General features: G+C 40.3%; 1 protein-coding gene across 2 annotated transcripts in view; it reads left to right on the top strand.

Annotated features, from left to right (window-relative positions):
* prex1 (phosphatidylinositol-3,4,5-trisphosphate-dependent Rac exchange factor 1) overlaps positions 1–21,321 on the top strand; it is a 113,382-nt gene that overhangs the window by 8,689 nt on the left and 83,372 nt on the right. For both annotated transcript variants that reach the window (XM_088082520.1, XM_088082521.1), the window contains exons 2-3: positions 15,935–16,000; positions 17,157–17,279. In XM_088082520.1, the coding sequence (XP_087938646.1) occupies positions 15,935–16,000; positions 17,157–17,279 (189 nt within the window). The remainder of the gene's footprint in view (positions 1–15,934; positions 16,001–17,156; positions 17,280–21,321) is intronic.

Below are 21,321 nucleotides of genomic sequence, written 5' to 3'. Positions count from 1 at the left end.
TTTTCTGTTATATGTAGTCTTCAGCTGAACATTTTGGGGTTTTAGACTAAAAAACAAGACATTTAAAGACATCACCCTAGACTCTGATGAAGTGGGATTGACATTTTTCACTATTTTCTGACTTTTCAAGAATCTGTAGATTAATCAGTAATGAAAACGTCTATTAAATTAATTGCCAAGAAATTTGATAAAAAAATGTTCAGTTTTATTGGTTTTTTTAAAAAAAATTTTTTAAAGAAAAGCAGCTTTAGGATGCCATCTTGGGCTTTGGGAAACACTGATTTATATTTTTCCCCATTTAATCTATTTTATTGACCAAACAACTGAAGGATGAATCCAGAAAATAATCGACAGATTAATCGACAATGAGAATAATTATTAGTTGAATTGCTAAACTGGATGTGAGAATCTTAATTTTGTGAGATGTGTGCACAGGTGGGGGATGTCCCTGTAAATCCTGCCTCTTCTGTAGCTCATTCTGTTCTATTATGTCCATTATTTTTAGTTTGCAGGCTCAGGTCTACTCTCAATGACAGACTCAATTCAGCATTTTCACCTTCTCTGAAAGACTGCTGGTATATATGTGTTTTGACAAAGCTGAATGAAAAGTGTGTGTAATGATGTTCAGCGTAAGAATGCCAGTGGAGCGTGTTATGTGTGACAGCCTGAGTGAGTGGTAAAACGCTGTAAAGATGGTGGGAAGATGCAGGGAAGAAGAACACTGCTGGATTCACTTTTCAAGCTAATTGTCACAACAATGAACAGCTAAAACAAGGAAGGCGTATGCTGTAATTTTCTTATAACTTTGTTAAAAATTTTGCAAGTAGTCAACATGTAGTGGAGATCTTTGCCTGTTTATGTTATTTAACCCCACAAGTTAAAATGGACACTGACAATGTTATTCTAACAGTTCGGGACAGCTGATGACACATTCTTGGGCCTGGTTGCCGAAGGGTTTTCATTTTGGCGTTTGTTCAATATGATGACATTTTTGCCAACTAGCATGGCATTAAAGGCTTGAGTCATACATGCTTGAGCTGTTACTGTGATGATTATGTTCGCACATGCTGACAGGAAACCTTTTAGGAAACAATATTATGTTTTGACATGTCAAACTACAACACCCAAGTTTTTTGGGGATTTTTGCCCCTCAGCTGTGTTTTTACATGACCCTTTACAGGAGAGATACGTAACAGAAGAAAACAACTTGTGAGTGAATGGAGCCCTTGTTTTAATGGGGATTTTACCAGGACTGGACGTCTCTTTGCATCATGTGATTACATGTGAATTGGTCTAAGAATTCGAATTCCTACATTGTCTTATCTCTCTGCTGTACTTTTGCTCGCACTAAATATTGTGAATCAAAAGGATCCTTGAAGAAGCACTTTCAGAAGGGGAAACTAAAGCAAGTGTTAGTCGCCCTTGTGGCTCAACGAGAAGTTGAGATATAATGTTGGTCAGCTGCATCAGTGTTTTCAGAGCTTGAATGTGACAAATTCAGACAGTGAGGGCTCTAACTAACTGCTGTCTCTGTGTCCATTAATTACTGTTCTCCATTGGGTTGCTAAATACTGTTTGAGTCAAATCTTGTGGGTGTTCACTATGATCTTCCCCCCTGCTTCACCAAATGACCATCATTGTGCAGTATGGCACACTAATTTGGCTTTTACCACCATTTTCTGTCTGTCTGTGTCCATGACTGTTTATGTCTGCCCAGCTGAATGCCAGGTGTGGCATTTTTAGTGTGGTTTTGCTCGGTTATGTCACATATATAAAAGCAATCACATGTTCTTTTGATCTGCAACACACATGTGTACAGGTAATATGGAAAATAAAAGTAACTTAAAAGTTTGTAACTTAAATGATCAGCTGTGCTACATCTTTTTCTGTAGCTGCTCTTTGATCTGTCAGAAGCGTCACATGTCTCTGATGGCTCACTCAACACCAGACTCGCCACACTCTGATCCAGTCCAAACTTGCATCCAAATGTCCAGATGGCCTCTGCAATCTGGTCCATGATGTTTCCTCCTGATCACCACATGTCCCCCCTCAACAGGAAAGCCACTCAGAAAAAGGACCCATAGACAAACCTGGGCTAAGTGTCAAGCGCTGATTGAGGTGAAATTAGGTTATTATTTAGCCATGATGAAAGCTGAACCTTCCCTGTGAAGGGAGTATGTGATTTCAGCATCAAAGTTTAATATAAATAATCATATCACAGTAAGATCACTTTGACCAGTTTACAGTGTTAAGCAGATATGCAAGTCTGAATAGTTGGCTATTTTACATTCAGGATTCACAGCACAGCGCAACTGCCATTGCTAGTTTCAGACCAAGGCCGTTGTAATTTCACGGCAAGAGAAGGGGAAATGCACTAACACCCATCTGTGTGCATATGTATGTCTTAAAATGAGGTGCCCACAGATGCATTGTGTCGCCATTTTTTAGGCAGCAGAAAGCACTTGTGCAATTGACCAACAAAAACTGGTTTTAAGTCAAAATGGCGGAGTTACTTTTTAAAGGGTGCATTCTTTAGATAGTGAGATGTGCCTACATAGACAGGCTCACAACTTGTGTATTCTGCTTGTCACACACAGGACAACTAGGATAGGTTGCTGGTTGGTGAAATAATACGTCATTAATGTGGAAAATATTGATTGAATTTTCAAAAATGTGAACATAGCAGAGAGCAGAGCAGAGCTGCTGTCTGCCTCCCCATCAAGAGAAATTCTATGTGCATTTAAACACGAGCAGCAGCATAACTTCATTTATTATTTCAGAACTTCTGTTTCCTCTTCCCAGTTTATAACCATAGTTTTTAGTTGTGCTGCTTAAATTTATTGACGTGACATCACTGCTCATACTTCTCCAATTTGCTGAATCACCACATACATAGCAATACTGCAGATGCAGGCTTACCTGGCTTTAATAGGGAATGCAAGATGACACTCTGATTGTTATGCCCAAAATACACCTAGTTGACTAAATAGGGCCCCTTTGCCCCTTGTGCTTCACTTTGAGTCCTGATTATGCGCTGTTTAACAAGCAAAAGTAGACTTGGACACATCTTAAATGCACTTGTACTATGCACTTTGGGCCGTACACTATAGATTGTTGAAATTGGGCCCTCAGTGTAAAAATGATTTAGACATGTCTTCCTGCAAAATATGCACAAGCTATTTACATTTGTGTTATCACAAGGAGAGTATGTGAGAATGAGTTGAGTTTTGAGTGCTTTACTTTCTTTTGTTCTTACTTATGTGTGATAAGTGACAGATTAAGAGTGAGTCTATAATTGTGTGACAGAAGCTGCCTAACAACCTGAAAAATGGAGACATCCAAAGGATATTTATAACACATTACTTTGGTGCAGCTGCTGTAAAAGTGGGAGCATCTCGATAAATGAGGTGGCACCTCCTCTGTTTTTAATGCTTCGTGCCAGCTTTTCCTATAAAAACTTGACACGCTCAGAAGATTTAAATGTCTGCAGCAGTGCCACCCTTTGAAAGCTTCATTTTGATGGACTTAGAAATCTTGCTAAGCCAGATCCATTTTGAGATTTTACACCACAAGTGTTATTGAAAATTTGTATGTCACATGTTAATGTGCATCATACATTCATGAAAGCAACAGAGCTGATGAGGACTTGATGAGTAGGCAGTCTTAAACAGGAAGTCTCTGGTCCAGTGCTGACTGTCTGTTCTCTATGGTCGAGGCACTGTCTCATCCCCCTGTAGTGTTTAGTTTCCGCCCATGTGAGCCACTCAAAGAGCCCTGAAGTTTAAAGTCCTTCAAAGCGGAAGTGAGTGAGAGTTGGAGAAAAAAACCTGGACAAGGCTCAAAGAAGACTTTGTGTTTTGGTGATTGGCTCTGCCAAAAAGGGTTTCTCTTGGAAGACAGCGAGGGACTGGTTGGCGACTGAAGGGGAGCTGAGGGAGTTTTTGGAGGGTTGGGGAGAGATGTGAATTACGGCTTCAGAGAGAAAGTAGTCTGCTAAGGTTTGCTGGGGTCCCTCATTGTGGCAACGCCACGGGCCATTCTCTGGCTCCGCTGCACTCAGTTCACAAAGAAGGGATTTCTTCATTTATTTATTCAATTTCATGCCATGTCGACCCCAAAATGGCCCCCATTCCCTCTCCAAAACTGCCCTGTCCCCCTTTGTGGCTGGCCACCCCAATCGTCTCCCCAAAAAGAGAGACCCTTAATGGATGCATTGTTTTAAGCTTGTTGTTGTTTTCTCTGGGATAAGGAGGGGTAGAGAGTTTGAGGCTGGTGACCTGAGAACTTGCATAGAAAAGTCCTGAATCTGTGGATCTGTGATTCTGTTTGAGGGTTGTTTCAGTAGGTGTGGGAACCGCAGCAAATTGAAAAGGGGCTCTCAGGGCCTGCTGGAAAAACCCCTGACAAGTGTTAGCGCTTGTGCTTGATATACGGGGTCTCTTGTGAGATATCTGAATTGAGCGAGATGGCCCAGCATTGTCGCTGAATGCTGATGTAGCCACGGGCAATCCGAAAAATGGCCCAAGTTTTGTCCTCATTAACACCATCTTTAGTCTAATTATGGAGGAGCTGCTAGAACGAGAGAACTCTCTGCTCCCATAGACGATAATCAGGCTTGATATTTAAAAATTAAAGCAATGATGTGCCTAGGATGGTGCAATCTCATTGGCTCAGACTGCTACGCTAATACCCCGATTAATACTTAATGAGGCTACTCTATAAAATGATTTGTTCCATCAAAGAAATGGTCAAAGAAATATTTGACATAATTGACTTCATTAACATGAGTGGAATGATATAAAGTAAATCACACAACACTGCTGTGACAAAGACCCCACATTATTTCGCCTTTTCATTTTCATACAAAACCAATCAAAGCCAGCATAATCCCTCCCAAGAGTGTTATTTTAGATAGCATGCCAGTGGTGTAACACAACAGCGTCAGCCTTTAGTGTGACATAACATAAGCGTTGGACAGCACTTTTTAAACAATAACAATGGCATAGCATGAGAATTACATTCATATACTCAGTGTTATATGGTGGTTGATCTCATCCTCTGTTTCGAGGGTAAGGTTCTCCTGGACATCTTTGTTTCCTAATTTGCAGACATTTTTGTTTGCTGTTCTTTGTTGAGTTAGCTGCTAACTGCTGTCAGCTGCTTTTTAAATCTCCCGGTGGTGGGTCGCACACGTAGCACATCGCCCAAAAGTCACACTCGCCTCATCCTGCTGCCTCGCACTTTTTCAAAAGACATCAATTCGGCTCTGTTACTACCTTTGCAGGAGGCGCAAAGGTGAGATAACAATGTCCTTCCATTCCAAAATCACACCTTTTATACAAAACAGAATAACAGTGCAACATCCCTGCCTTTAACAGGTAGTGTAAAAGGGGCTAATGTTTCATCTGAGTCAAATTATAGTATTGGCTTCTTGATATACAGGGTCTACGGCCATCTAGTAGGTCACTGAGCAGTATGTAGACAAATCTATCTATATCTGGACAAAAAATCTCTTTATTTATATAGGCTACTGGGTTTCATCTTCCTATTAATCTCTGTGTAATGTGGATAACCTTTGCTGAAGGTAAACATACAAATTAAAAGGATCCTCTGCATCTGACTGAGTGACCCTCGAGGCCACATCCCCTGCCAGCAGTGTGACAGCAGCTCCACCAGCTTCAAACCTGTGACTGTACGCCTGACTGATGTTGCTCTGGTGTTGCAACTTGACCTACAATTTTCTACTTCTCCCTAGTAATTTTCCTATTGTACTTATGACTATATAGAGTTTCTTGTGTTAGGAAATAAGTCTTAATTGTTAAGATTTGACACTACGGGGTGCCCAGTAGCTCACACGGTAGAGGGGGCGGCCCATGTACAAAGGCTGACTCCTGGCCACAGTGGCTGGGGGTTTAACTCCAACCTGTGGCCCTTTGCTGCACGTCATCCCCTCACGCCTAACCAAACCTATCAACGAAAGGCAGAAAAAATCCCCCAAAGCAATCTTTAAAAAAAAGATTTGACACTAAGAAGGTGTAGACATACATAATGCTTCTTCTTGTTTCATAGCTCGATGAACTTTGCATGGTGTTTATTTGTATTTTTGTTTTTACTTTTGTGAAGCCGATTAAAAGGATTCAACACTGAAGTGAGCACACTGACCTAATGTCAATGTCTGAAGTGAGGACATTGACTCAACAGGAGTCAACAGATTATTGGCTGGTTATTGGGGACGATATTTGGCATTTTTCTGATTATCTGTATTGGTGTTTTATTTTAATGATCGGCAATAAAATGTAATAATGAAAAGGTGTGCATATTACACTCAGCCAACACCAGGGAAGACAGTATGCAGTGCATGCAAAGAAAGTGTCAGCATGGGAGAAACGTTTACTTTCTAAAACCTCAGGGCGCTAATTTTATTCATTCATTTTTTATTAAAATTTTCACTGAACTTTATTAAAAACATTTGCAGGGAACTTGCTGTGTATGATGTTAAAAGGGTCAGTTTGATTAAACATTTGCTAAAGGCATTTAAACAAAGTTTTGTGTTGGAGTTTGTTATATGACAAATTCATTCTTACTGTAAATGCATAGCTGTTCCAAATATTGGACTTATTAAGAACTAATAATCAATATCGGTATCAGACTTGAAAAACCATGGTTTTTGGAGCCCTACTCAACAATATGAAGCTATTGTTGGGCTGTGTTGTGTAGTTGGCTTAGCTGCAGGTACAAAGATCTGTTAAGAAGCAGACAGGGCAGACGTGCAGGCAGCAGGCCCTTTACTCACTGAGCAGTGGAGCGGACACTGAACCCGCACCAGCATATGGACCATCTGTATCTTCACACCTTACTGTCTGGCCCCTCTTCGCTCTGATAAACCTCAACATTTAGGGAAACCCCCCCAACCCAAGTCTGTCCACAACTTGGCTGTTTGTCATATGAGATGATTACCTGATGTCTCATATGACACAATACCAGTTACTGGTGTGATCGTACTGTCTTGGGTGGCAGGTGGATGTTGGGTTAGACATGTTTGTTTTCAGCCTGCCAGCTACTATGATGGGTGGCAATTGAATCATAAAGATGGTTCTGCATTTCTGTTTGCGCCTTTCAATCCATTGCAATAAGTATCATGATCTTCCACTTGTCATTTTGTCATTGTCGGTGCCTTAAAACATCATAGTGAAATAACAGTGCAGCCGTTGTGCCACAAAGTTAAGGTTAAAGTCCATAATTTAATTCTCTTCATGTGTGTAGAGCATAGTGTGATTTATTTGTTTTTAACAGTTTGATTGGTTGCCCGCCAGCGCAACACTGTCAAACTTTACTTAGACCACATTTGAGTGAACAACCAGTCAAACATGTCATATACTTCCTTTGTACAAAAGTCACACTTCCTGTTCAGAAACAACATCTGCTGCTTTTGTGTCGAGAGGCACTGCTTCATTCTGCAGACTGTTTATCTTCCTTCCCCGCTGTGTTGAACCACTGCCTATCTGCTTGAAAAGAAACTAAATTCTTGTCAATGATTTGGTTGTCTAAAAAAGTGTTGGCCTTTGTTCAGTGTGATTGCTCTGTTTTCACTTCCTGTTGGCGTGCCACACGCACAAAGACACGGACAGACAGAGGCATTGCGTGTGTCTTCTGTTGCAGTTTGGGTTTTTTTGAACTTGTCCTCACTTTTTCTTGCACATAAGTTGTTGCATTAAAGTGGACAGTGACTCAGCTTGGTGGGATCCTCCGTCAACCATTCAGCTTTTATGTGGACTGATGTAATGGCAGTGTCAAACTCGGTTCACTTGAGTGCGGACTCAGGCGTTTCTTTAGAAATTTGTGAGGAAGAGTGATGTCTGCTTTTGCATGGTAATCCTTTAAAAGTGAGGATACATTGTGCAACATGCCTCCATGACAAAACTGTACCATCCAATGTGCTTCTTTTATTACACTGATGCTGGGGCTGTCAATACTTTTTGCATGATATCAGGATCAGTTATGTCTAACGTCTTAAAAAATACAATTTTATATGTGCTTTCACAGGGGTTTGTGGCCTGTACACACATATATCTATAAGTCACTTTTTAAAAGCTATTTATATACAAAGGCACTCTTGTAACTTTTTATTTTAATTTTATTTGTGTTTAATTAAAAACTCAAATTGTGTTCAATTTGTGTTTAAGCAGCATCTTCCACCAGACAAGTATTTTGTGCTGGGCTCTTTGCATTCACTCATACAAGGAGGTAAAGTGCTGGCAGTTATCAGCCCTAAAACTTGGCTTTCACATTTGTTGTGGACTTGACAGCGCTTTTCTGACCTGTGCCTGTCTTTAATAGAAGGTTAATTCACACTTAAGGAAACTTACCTGCCTCTTAGGACAGACAGTGATGTCAAGAAAAACCTCTTGTAGGCTCAAGTGTGAAAACATCCCTGTATAACAGTCTGTAATTGAGGGCAGAGGAAAGGGTGTGGGGTTGTGAAAATGCTAACAGAAAGCCAATATGTTATACAAAGCACATAGACTTGTTTCTAGTGGAAACACAGGATCACGTAGGGCTGCTCTTTGCAGTTTGAATTAGATCACTCAGCCTTTTAAATGTCTCACTTTTTTCCTGCTTTAAAGATATCTGTATATCTCACGCTTAAGGCCAGGACCCTCATCTGTAAAGAACAGCTGATATTTTGCTGATACATGCTTATTGTTTTCAGGATTCAGGCCTAATAGTGCTTTACTGTAGGTATGAATAGATTTGATTTTGAGAGCGAATAAGGAGGAAATGTTCTTTGTAGAAGAGTTATTGAGCAACAGAAAAAAATCAAATAGCTTTATTGTCATGGCCATAACTAAATACAGTATTGCTTCCTGACAGTGTTGTCAGTGCTGCAATGATTGCATGAATGCAGTGTAGAAATTTAAAGGGCTGTCTGCTAAAAAGACGAGTGACAGAGTGCTGGCAAGTGGTTTTGTTCAATGAGGAACATACACAGGTCTGAATGTGAAAATGTTCTTGGTTGCACATTAAGGAACATGAATAAGATTGTTAAAACAAGTCTTTATCTGTACATTGTTTCAATGGTGAACATACATAAGTGAAATGTAAGAGTGATATAATTCTGTCTCCTGAAACCTAGAGAAATAATTATGATAATTGAAATAATTTAGCAAAATGTTCAAGATTATAATGCTTTCCATTCATAATGATGTAACTTTCAAGTTTTATAAAGTAGGCACAGGACTAACGTATACACTATTCATGGGTAAAAAAATCTATTTTTTTTTAATGATGGCATTTTATTTTCCCTTTTCTAATAAGTGAATTGGATGTTATTAGTTTGACTTTCAACTGCTCCCTTTTTGTTGACTTCTCTCTCTTAACCTTACTGAAATATTAGTGGTATAATTCTGCATTAGTGTCATACTTGGCAGCTACTTTGTGGTCTACCAAGAAGCTCCATGGTTGTGTTTCTAGTGTCCTGTGGGATTGCATCATGAGCAGCTTCTCCTAAAAGCCTATCACCCCTGCGGCATGAGACCATCGCGTGCAATATCTCTGTTGTGCTCCATGCAGCAGCTGAGCCCCCCCTCAGCCCTCAGCCCCCCTCCCTCTGAGTGCAGGGGTATCAAGAAATGAATTTGTGTCCCATCTGACCAACTATTATTACCACATTGATTGATATCATCCCTATTTTTAGGTATTGGAGAGTAAGTAGGCATCGCAATTTGCTGAAAGCTGCAAACCTGTGCAAGAGAGGGTATAGTGTTAACGGTTTAAGGATAATTAGTTTTTGGTATCCTCAAGTTCAACTCCATCAAATTCACAGCCAGTGTGGGTCAAGAGTTGACCTGTGGCTAAATCCCATGTCACACGGTAACAGAAAGAAAAATCTATCCATCTTAATCAACATAGACATAGAGTTATTGTTATTACTCATCAATGTCTGATCCTTCATTTAACATGATTGTGCAGCCTCGGCTCACTGATGACGATGTGCTGATGTCAGAAAAGAGGCAGCCGGGTTACCTGAGACGGAGATCTGAAAGTAAACAAGGACCGTCGGGCGCGTCCTGCTGCCTCTCAGCATGTTGATTAAAAAGTAATGAGATCAACCGCTGTGTTCAGTGGGTCGAGTTGCAGTTTTCGTCAAGACTACTGTGTTTGTTTATCATGATTGATTTTATTCCAATAACAACTGGCTTAGCTTTGGAGAGGATGGCTCTTTCAGTATTCATCTCATATCTTAATGACGGTGTGTGTGTGTGTTTGTGCGTGTGTGCGTGTGCCTGTTGTGCTCTGAGGTAATATTGTCCTCCCCATGCAAATGATGCATGACTTGTAATATGCTGAAGGTTATCTGAGGGTGCAATCACATCTGCTTCTTTTTCCGTTATCCAAACCAAAGTGGGAATTATTGACTCTGTTGGCATTGCATTCACACTGACTGATTATGGAGACAATCTGCACATGTTGACAAAAGTCACATGGAGTTACGTGTAGCTTGTCTGCAGCTCTTATTACACAGGGATCCCACAGTACTCCTGGGACGAAGATCCTTCATTATGCTGCCTTTGCTTTTTTATACAGAACCTAAAAAATCATGCATATTACTGCCCTAGTATGTGATTTTAGATAGCATGCTGGCGCTCAAGAAGCAAAATATCAATGGTGTGTTACACAAAAGCGCTGGTGTCTAGTGTGACATATGATATATGCATTGGGCAGCGCTATTTATACAACAACAATGGCAATGACACTCATTTACAGTCCCTGTTTTATGGTGGTTGATCTTGTCCTCTGCTCGAAGAGTAAAGACCTCAAAGACTTCATTGTGTGCCCAAATGGGGACATTTTTGGGGACTAGAATTCTTTTTTTGAGTTACTGCTAACTGCTAGCCTCTCTTTATATCTCCCTTTTGCACTACCTCTTCAAGGCGGGAATATCATGCCATTATGCTGCCTCGCTATTTAGTATATAAGGTGTTGTCTTGTCTTTTAGCTGCCATGGGAAGTAATAACATTGCAGAAATGGTGTCTGCATAAACAGGACAGCTGGTAGGTTAAGACCATGGGCAGGTCGGTGTGACGTTTAGAAGAGTTATGTATGCTACCCACTGCAGGAGATTTGAAATGCAGCTACTAGCAGATAGCAGCTAACTCAAACAAGAACGGCAGCTGCCAATGTTATTGTTTATGAAGCGCTCCTGATGTATATGTTATATGTCCCACTAGAGGCTGATGCTGTTGTTGTAAATGTCATACACGTCATACCTCTTTTGGTTCTGTGATGCCAGCATGCTGTCTAAAGTCAAACTCTGGAGAGAAATGATGCAGCCTGGTTCTGTGTAAAAGTACAGGGGCTGTATCAAGCACTTTTACACAGAACCAACCGATAGCAGCAGCATTTTGCTCCAGTATGTGATTACACACTGCATTGCTAAATCCCTTGATCAAAGGGCATGACTTGTGTGTGTGCCGTTTAACACACGAGCGTCCGCCTCTGGTGTGACGTATAACATACCCATCGGCAGCAATTTTTAAACAATAACAAAGGCATGACATCTTAATCACAATCATTTATCTTCTCTGTTATATGGCCGCTAAGCTCGTCCTGTGCTTGAAGGCTAAGGGGCTCCCGAACCTCATTGTTTTTCCAATTTGCAAAAACATTTATGGCTACCGTTACTCTTTTTTGAATTAGCCGCTATGCTAACAGCTGCTTTCTAAATCTCTTGCACTGGGCCGCACGCATAAAGACATCATCAAAACATTACACTTGTGCCGCCCATGGTCACATCTTTCCAGCTTTACCTTTTACACAGACCTCATTTCAGGGGTGTTACTACCTCTGTTGGCAGCTCAGAGGTGATACCACTCTGTCCCCCCATTCTGCGATCGAACGTTTTATACAGAACAGGGATGCGTCACAATGGCGTGATATTCCTGCCTTGCAGAGGCGGTATGAAAGAGGCTCCTGAGTGGCTCCTGAGTAACTGTCATGTTACAAAGTTACGGATAGCTGTGGAAGAAGTCAAAACAAATCAGATTCCAGTCTCCATAGCTTCTACTAAGTATGACTGACTTATCTGTTCTCTTGCCAGGGAGTTTCTTTCACTGGCTGTCATTATTGTTAAGGGCTCAAGAAATAGCAGAGTATGAAAATCAGTCCAGACCTCAGTTTGCCCAATTATGATGCTTGGCTTTCTGAGCACACTGAATTGCTGTCCATCAGATGTCAACATCCTTCCAATTATACCCATAATACCTTCGTTTGGGGCCACTTCCTGTTGTTGATTCTGATCACGCTCTCAATATTTTCACAGTCCAGACTGTAAAAATTCTGTTTGAGTAAACTCAGACACGCTTGGTGTGCATGCCCAGTTTATGCTCAGTTCTGTTGTCTGCTGCGGCTCTACTGAAGCTGGTGTTTCAGTCATGTTGGTGAACAGAGAAAGCTTCCAGTTTTTTCCCGCAAATAAACCTGTGTGCTTTGTGATGGAACAATGAAGACAGCCAATACAGTCCTGAGTGAGAATGGCCTTGTTGGAGCGAGACCTGGACTGAAAGGATCTCTTTGTTGCTCCTTCCCTCCATCCTCCCTGCTGATCCTCCTGTCACCACATCTGTGTGGCACATTTTGTTTGAAGAGTGAATCCTGCCTGGATGGTGGATGTCAATAAGAACTCCAAAGTCTGTGTATTTTAGTTTTTACGTCTGTTCCACCATTGTCCCTTACCCCTTTTTTGTTTTTGCCCCCTTTGCTCCATCCTGCACCCTCCCAGCCTTCACCCTGCTCTCCTCTATCTGAGAGCAACTGAGGAAAAGCCTCGTTTCCTGCCGCTTCTTGTCTTCCTTGCCAGCCAGAGAGCAATATCTCACATGAGTGACTCCTTCAGTGTGGACATGGTACAAGTTGCCATATGGGAGATTTAATTAGCGTACGCCTCAAGCACAATCAGCTCCCTCCCAAAACCAGTCATGAACACAACAACTACTGCTTCCCTTTAATACTGATCTTAATTAGCGAGGTCGCAGCTCCATGCTAAGGATCTTTGCTTTCTATTTTGGTACAACCTACGCAGAAGCCAGTAAAGAGGGGAAAAAAAATTGGGAGACAATCCTCCCAAAGTGTTCGGCCTCTGAGGAAATGATATGATTACTGCCTGCTGCTTGGTTGGCTGGCTTCTATCTTTAGAGCAAATGTGTGATTACAAGTGTCAGTCTTTCATTATAGGCAAGCGACTTACTGTAAGTAATACGTGCAGTTGGCTGATGATGTGTGTGAGTGTATAGAGCATGCAAAGGTTTTCTTTATGGTGCTGGTTCACCCTAAGTACAAAAAACATATTTTCTTACTTGCATTTTGTGGCATCTAGTCAACATTTTGGGTTGTTCTTGATAATCCACAGAACATAGTGCCAAACATTTTCATAGGAACTATTTCTTTAGTATATTTAGTATATTTAGACTGGATGTCAAATCGTGTAGATACTTTGTCATTTTTTTTAACCAGCCTTTTATTCTAATAATGTTAGCAATATGTGTAAATTAACTGTAGTAAACTCACCTCCATCCAACCAGTGCCACAGTCTCCCTTCTTTCCCCACAGTGAAACACCACCTGATGATGGTAAAAAAGTCACTCTGCAAAGTTTCACTATCCCTTGGCCTGTTGCTCGAAAATACAGGCTGTACTTTAGCATTTTTGTATTGCGCAAACCCATGCCGCAGACACAAAGAATATAGAAATGCATTAAGAGACAGACTTGCCCCTTTTTTCTCTCTCAATCTCAGACCAAACTCTGATCAAAAGGTAAATCGAGGCAGTGTTGACTGAATGTAAACCAAGATTCTGGTAGTGCACTGCCTATTTCTCGCCTTAAAATGTTTTCAGAAACATATTTTAGTGCCATGTTAAGCTGTAGTAGCAAGAGTTTGTGAACAGGAAGTGGGCGCCATACTGCTTCCTGCACAGTGTAAACTTTGGCTGAAAGAACTGAGCTCAAACATTAAAACTAAGTATTGCTGATCAAATATAAACCAAGATTCTGTCTCTGCACTGCCTACTTCTTGCCTTAAATGTTTTTAGAAACATGCTTTAGCTGTAACTGTAATATGAAAGTGTTTGTTACCAGCCAACTGCCATCATGTTAAAGTTCACATTAAGTCACCCATGAGCAGGAGTGTTTATTGGTCCAGTGCAGTGCATTCTGGTAGTTGAAGGTTTTATACTTCTTGAGCAAAGGAAATGCCACAGTCCTTATTTTTCTATTTTTAAGGTACTGTTGCACCAATTTCAAAAGTACTTGCATATTTCTTCTGCATAGACAGACTAGTTTTACGAAAAGACCATGTTTCCAGAAGTGAAATACTTCTTTTACACTTTTTGAGTACTCACTAAAGATGTAGCATCAAAAAAGCATAAAGAATTCCTCAATTTTTTAAATAAGATATTTCCTGATCTAATTTGTGAGACATTATTTTTATCTTTAATTCATATTTTATATTAATTCTGATGCACTGAGCAGTGAAAAGGGTTTAAAACATGTTAATAAATAAAGTAAGGTATCAAACATATTTCTTGATACTGAAAAACAGTTGTCACATTGGTACAGATATCGCTTCTTACTGAGATATTATTAATGGAAACATTGCGGTTGTCATTTTCAACATTGGGAGCTCCAAAAATGAAACTGTATTTACTCATTTCATTGCAGTGGAGGCAGAAAATCTACGACAAAGGTTATCTCAAAACCCCCCAAAAAAACCCTTCCACAAAAAATAGACAAGATACCACAAGAACAAATAATATTTTCTTGTGTATGTCCGGGCAGTATCTGTACAGACCAATTTGCTGCTTGTTTCATCATTGTAACCTTTAAGTGGCAGTTTTGAACCAACTGAAAGGTTTATAGCAATAGCAGTATCCAGTCATATTTGAATTTCAGCATTGTTGTACATTCATCATTGAACTCTTTGTCATCCACGTGGCATGCTATCAGTTTTCAGTCTTGAGGCGCTGAAACGCAGGCAGACACAACAGCAAGAGCCTGCCAGAATGAAGGAGGTTTTATTTAGTGGTTTGGGGATTCATATCTTTTCCATCCTTTTCTGTTCAAGACAGTATTGCGTCTGGAGATGAGGCAGACAGTCAGACTGAGGCAGGTTAAGCCTGTCAGACACAGGCTGATAGACGGAGAATTGGGGAAGAGAGAATAAAAGAAACTCTTTGCAGATTCACTTCCCTTCTCTTCACCATTCTTTTTTTCCCCTTAGTCAGGACTCTGATTGGCAGGCATGTACACACACACACACACACACACACTAGGACAACAACAGCACACACAAGCAAAGCTCAACTTGACATGAGCCTATTATGGCTGTCTTCGGTGAAGTGGTGTGTGTACGCTGTAACAGTGAAGCAGTTATTTTTGCTGTCTTACAGCTGAATGCTCAGGTGCATTAGCTTCCACTGCAGCAGATCCATACAGTGAGCTTTAAGTGTCACAAGATGGTGAAAAAGAACATATCTTGTCATATAGCGGGAAGTTCTGTGGTACTCAAGGGATAGTGAAACAACTGTGACACGTCTCTTCATAGCACCATGAAATGCAATGTTCTGTTAAGTATGCGAGTGTGCATGTGACAGTCGTATGCTCAAAGGCTCATGTGTTTATGCTCATGCATACATAGTGATCTGACAGGATCTGTATGTACCTCATGCACACACATACTTATTATAGAAAATAATCAGTAGAGGGAACCTGGACTTCCTTTTAATTTCAAAAACACTGTCTCGTTATCTTGTTGACTCTCTGCTTAAAACTCTCTGTGCTTATATATTTTTACAGACATCAGTGCTTCAGCCTCCCTGACTTTATCAACAATAAATCACAGTGCTTATTATTAAACCTGCTTTGTTTCTGTTTCCTTTTTAGGCATTTTTGCACAGAATAAGACAAACTGCAGATGACCAACAGTGTCTCTCACCCGAACATGTCAAGGTATGACTGGCTTTTGAATTCTTTTTTTTTTTTGCAAAGCCTACTGGTCACTATTTCAAATGACATTTTTGAATATTGAGATGCTCAGGGGTCGTATTCGTAAAGCTTCCTACCACTAAGAGTTTCTTCTCATGACAAAGTTCTAAGAAAATTTGTAGAATTATGATATTTTTACGAAATTCCCCTTAAAATTAAGACTAGAAAAAGATAAAGATAAAAGTTGTTTACAAAGGATCCCAGCCCCCAAAAGAGCTCTAAGTTGAAAAACTTTTAGGAGCAGGAAAAAAAAACAATGATCAACCTAACAAGAAATGTTATACAAATTGCAGGAAATTAGTTGACAAGAAAGTTACCAAAAATTTGTTTTATTAATAAGAATTATTCTCACAAAGAGAGAAAGATGTAACATTTTTATATTTAAAATGATTTTTACAGAAAAATGATTTATCTAACCTGAAAACATTTTTAAAATTTTTATCACTTTTATTTAAGGTCATTTTTGTGTGTTTTTTTTTTTTTCTTTTAAAATATCGTTTGGCTTATTTTCAGGGAATTTTGCGGTAGCTTTTTCACATTTTGGGAATTTTTTGAATTTTGGGGCCAAGTTGCTTTTTGCTTCTCCCTGTGTTTTTGGAAGAAATTAAACCTATTTGTTTAGGTTTCAAGTTTTAAAAGAATGTGTCATAACTGGCAACCACACCACACCTCTTTTTTAAGAATAAAGTGTCTGTCCTGTCCTTGTTTAGAGTTACTCTTAGAATATTTCTAAGTCACTCCTATGCGAGGACTCCTTCCTAAAAGCTTTAAAACTAAGTTAAGAGCTTTGTGAGAGTTTTCTGTTTCTTGAATGTTTGTGATTATGGCTCCACATATTTGGTTTTGATTTAATTGATTTTGATTAGATTTATTTATTTCTAACATGTAAAAAAGGAAATTGAGAAATTATTTAAAAAAAAACATAAAAGTAATAATTACAGACAATGAAAAACATACAGCAGCAGATATGGTATAAATCACAGATTTGCCTTCTTTCTTCACATCCCCGTCCATCTGTTGGTGACTTCCTTGCCTTTTTCCCTTTCTTCCTTCCACCCTGCCCCTTTATCTCTTCCTTCCTCTGTATCCCCTCCCTTTACATCATTCCTCCTGTTTGTAGATTCTGTTTTCAAATATTGAGGACATCCTGGAGTTGCACAAAGAGTTGTTGTCTGCAGTGGAGGCCTGTCTGCAGCCTGAGCCCCAGCCTCATCATGCCCTGGGACACGTGTTCCTCCAGTTTGTAAGTACATAAAAACACACATAAAACAGCAGACGGTCACACGCATATACAAGCGCATGGACACGCATGTGGGAGCGCATGCATGCATGAATTCCCTCCTCCATGCAAAAACACACACAGTCTTTTCATGGGCTACCCGTAACCACAGATGCAGGGAAAGCGTGCAAAGCCTGCTGTGAAAATACCCCTTAATTCTCTTTTTCTCCCATGGAACACCCCTCTCTTCTCATGGACTCCCCCTCTCCCTCTCTCTCTCTCTCTCTCTCTCTCTCTCACACACACACATACATACATTCACACAGGCTACCTCCACCCCTTTGCCTTTCCTCCTGCCGTCTTTCCAAACAGGCCTGCATCCTGTCAGGCAAAAAGAGTCTCTCTTCATCAGTCTCTGTCTCTGCCATCTCCTTCTTTTGCCCCGCCATCCCTCCATCCAAAGATTCCTCTCCGCTCTGTTCTCCCACCCCCTCACCCCCTCCGCTCCCCTCTGTTTGAACTCGTTTGGCCCCAGGGAACAAACAAAGAAGGGTCTGTCCACGGAGGAAGAGATGGTGTGTCACTCAGCGAGGGGACAATGCTTCTGCTGGTAGCACTCAATCGCAAGCTCCTTCTCTCGCTCTCTCTGTTTGTCTCTCTCCGATAAACTATCTTCACTTCACTTTCACTGAGGCACAGAACACCTCAGTGAGGTATTCCACCATCACTTGCTCCATCAGCCTGTTGATCAGTGTTGCAGGACACCATTAGATTCAGATTTTAGTTTCTAAAAGATAGAAAAGATCTTGTTGGAAAACCAATAAACTTACAGCCTTCTGCCTTTTACTTCAATTAAATGCTGTGTTCCATTCAAAGTCAGAGGTCGAAATTTCCCAGCTGAAATTTCCGACTTCCAAGTATTCCAGGTGCGCAACACCAAACATAAAGAAAAACATGACAGACAATGATAAACTGGTGTTTCTGTGGCTAGTCCATGGACAGCTGCACCATGAGCAGGGTCACCTCCTTGCGCATATAAGCGAAACAGAGGAAAAACTAAGCACAGCACAAATTTTATTTTACGGCATTTTTATATGTGGAGATATATGATATGATATATATATATGATAGTACATCTATTATTTTCATTAAATACATGCAAATACATTGCTTTTTAGTTGATTACATACCATTTACAATGTGCACCTTCTTGGTGTCCATGGACGCTGCCATTGCTGTGTGATGTCAGACCGCTGAAGCTGGGGTTCATGGAGTCCAAATATTTCGACTTAAGAGTTGTCTGGAATGCAGCATAATGTTAGAGTAAAAGAAATCAGTGGATCTTTGGCTCTATTAAAACTAAACTCAACCATCTACATTATTTATTTCTCCAGTGCAGCTTGTGCCACTGAGAAATGTCTATATATAGCCAAAAATGCAACCTTCATGCCATTTTATGTGCCACACCACCCCCCCTGCAGTGAAATGAATCAGTAACAATCCATCCACTTTACCTGCTTGTGGCGTGACTGAATTCAGTCACATCTGTGGAAAGCTGTTGAATTGGCTCATCAAAAGGTGCCTTCACACATGTGTGAGGCGTTATGGTCATTCAGTCTGTCAGGCCAAGTGTCAGGAGCAAAGAATTGATTAAAGGAGCCCAGCCTGTTTTTTTTTTTTTGCACCGCTCTGTGGTCACACTGGAAGATATAGAGGTCAGACTTGATGGGTAATAGGAAATAGGAAAGCTGCAGGTGCTTGGATTTCTAACAGAACTGATACATTTAGGAGAAAAAGCCACAGCATCTTCACAATTTCACTTTACTTCAGGTCTACATCAGTGCCATAACAGGAAAGAAACCTTTGTGACTCAAACCAGCACTGGATATTGATTTCAGGTATCATGATGAGTCATTGTTATAAAGCAAAACTCAATAAATGACACTGTAGCATTGATATAATGAATCTAAATAGTATTTCAGTCAACTTCTTTTCATCTGTTTAAGATATCATGTAGAGGCAGGGCTGTAAACTGTGACCAATGTGACCAGTTTTTGTGAGACCGAGGTAAAATTTCATGTGGTCATGCAGACTAAAGTCTCTACGGTGACAAAGAGACAGCATTTAAATGAGTCTAATATGGTTTAAATGCACATCTGCAGGCTTTTGTTCTACATCCAGTGTATGGAATGTCTGCATGGTCACTGTGCTGCATTTGTTTAAGTACGATTATCTATTCACGTCTCTCGCCTCGCCCAGATGCCATCTCACTCTTCTTCTTCTCCTTGCAGTTCTCCTACTCAAACAGCTGAAGTTACATCCAGTAACTACTCCTGTTAACAGTAAAATTGTTGGTGTTGAAACTTCAGTGTAGATAATCGGGCTGTTTATTACAGCTTCAGTATTAAATGTTGCCATCTGTTTGATTCACAACTCCACTTGCTCACCTGAACAGATGCATTCTACTTTCGCCTTCGCCTGTCTGTGGCACGGCGGCCTATATTACTCATGACGTATAACCAGTCAGATAGTGCTGTGGGCGTGTTTTTCAGTTAGTTTTTATTATTATTATTAAATGAACTAATCGTTTCAGCACTAATGTGGTTAATGTACCAAAAGTAGGTGTACACAATATAAACACACATTTTTAACTCTGTCGAAGCTACTATATAAACAGAAAATGAATAACAGTATAGTAAAACACAGTTTAATAGTAAACACTTAAATATGGCCTTATATCTCCATTCAGCAACATTGAAGTGTGTTTTAAACATTAATGAATGTTAAGGCACTGCTTTCAAATGCAAAACAGGGGTAAAAGTGTTACCCTGTATATCCATTACACTTCCGTCTCCAACCCATGACCTTTGTCTCCTTCAGCACTGACACGTCTTAGCCAATGGGTTTGCCCCGTCTGGAGCCCTCCAGCCGTAGCCCTTGACCTCGACCAGAGGTCAACACCATGACTGGGATTTGATTAACCTCCCGCATTGTTCCACAAGACTGTCTGTCACTCATGGTTAGGGAAGAAAAATGGGAAGATTCATTGCTATTCAAAGTCAGATGTTGTCAAGATGGCTTGGGAGGCTGCTGATGTAAGAAAAAAAAAAAGAAAAGAAAAGAAAGAGCACCAGTCTTTTATTTTGAAGTAAAATGACCAGAATTGTTTTACATCGTTACTCTTGTTAAGCAGTACACAGATATGTATCCATCACTATAGGACATTTACTAAAAAAAAACAATTTCCTTACTAACATGAAGCAAAAATTTGGTGTGAGTACAGATAAACGCACACACAAACACACAGATTCTTAACCCCCGCTTCAAGATCACGGCATACATGAGATTATTCAGACCCTGCAAAGGTGAAAAAGGGACTCATGTTAGAGGAGAAATCAGAGACATCAATATTAGCTCTATTCTGGGGAGTGTATACACGAGCACTGTGCAAGTAGCAACAGTCATGTCATTATGCACTTTCTGAACTACACCCATTATGCTTTGACTCTATGTGATTCCTCAGCGTGTGATACTACCCTCTCATCTAGCCTCCGGAATAACATTCCAATGACGAAGAATTCAAATAAAGACTTATGTTTATCAAAGGGACAGCCCGAGTCTTTGAGCTATTCCTGGTACAACTGATGTCTTTCAGTCTTTCAGTGTAGTCCTGATGTTGAAAATTGACTCTGTGGTTCACATATTGGCCCTGGTAAGACATTTAGTTGTGCTTAAATTGACTCTGTAGTTGTTGTCACCTGAGAAAAGGAAATGCCTTTGAGAGGGCTTTGGTTGTAAACATAGCAGCAGAAAGGCACGCTGTTTTTTGGAGCAGAGGGGTTCAATTGCAGATAGTGTTTGAGAGCTGAAATGGTTATTTCAGGTTCAGAAGCAGAGTGCCACCATATCCAGAAGCTTGTAAGTGTAAACTGAGATACAGTGACTACATTAATGTGCCTTTAAACATTCCCTTAAAGGGACAGTTCAACCCAAAATCAAAAAAGCATATTTTTCCTCGACTTGTAGTGCTATTTAATAATTGGGATTATTTTGGTGTTAGAGACAG

The sequence above is a fragment of the Plectropomus leopardus genome, chromosome 9 (genome assembly GCF_026936395.1).
Source record: "Plectropomus leopardus strain MGB_pleo_1.0 chromosome 9, ASM2693639v1, whole genome shotgun sequence".
Taxonomy (NCBI): Eukaryota; Metazoa; Chordata; class Actinopteri; order Perciformes; family Serranidae; genus Plectropomus; species Plectropomus leopardus.
Note: the sequence above shows the minus strand (reverse complement) of the source record. Positions and strands in the feature narration are given on the sequence as shown.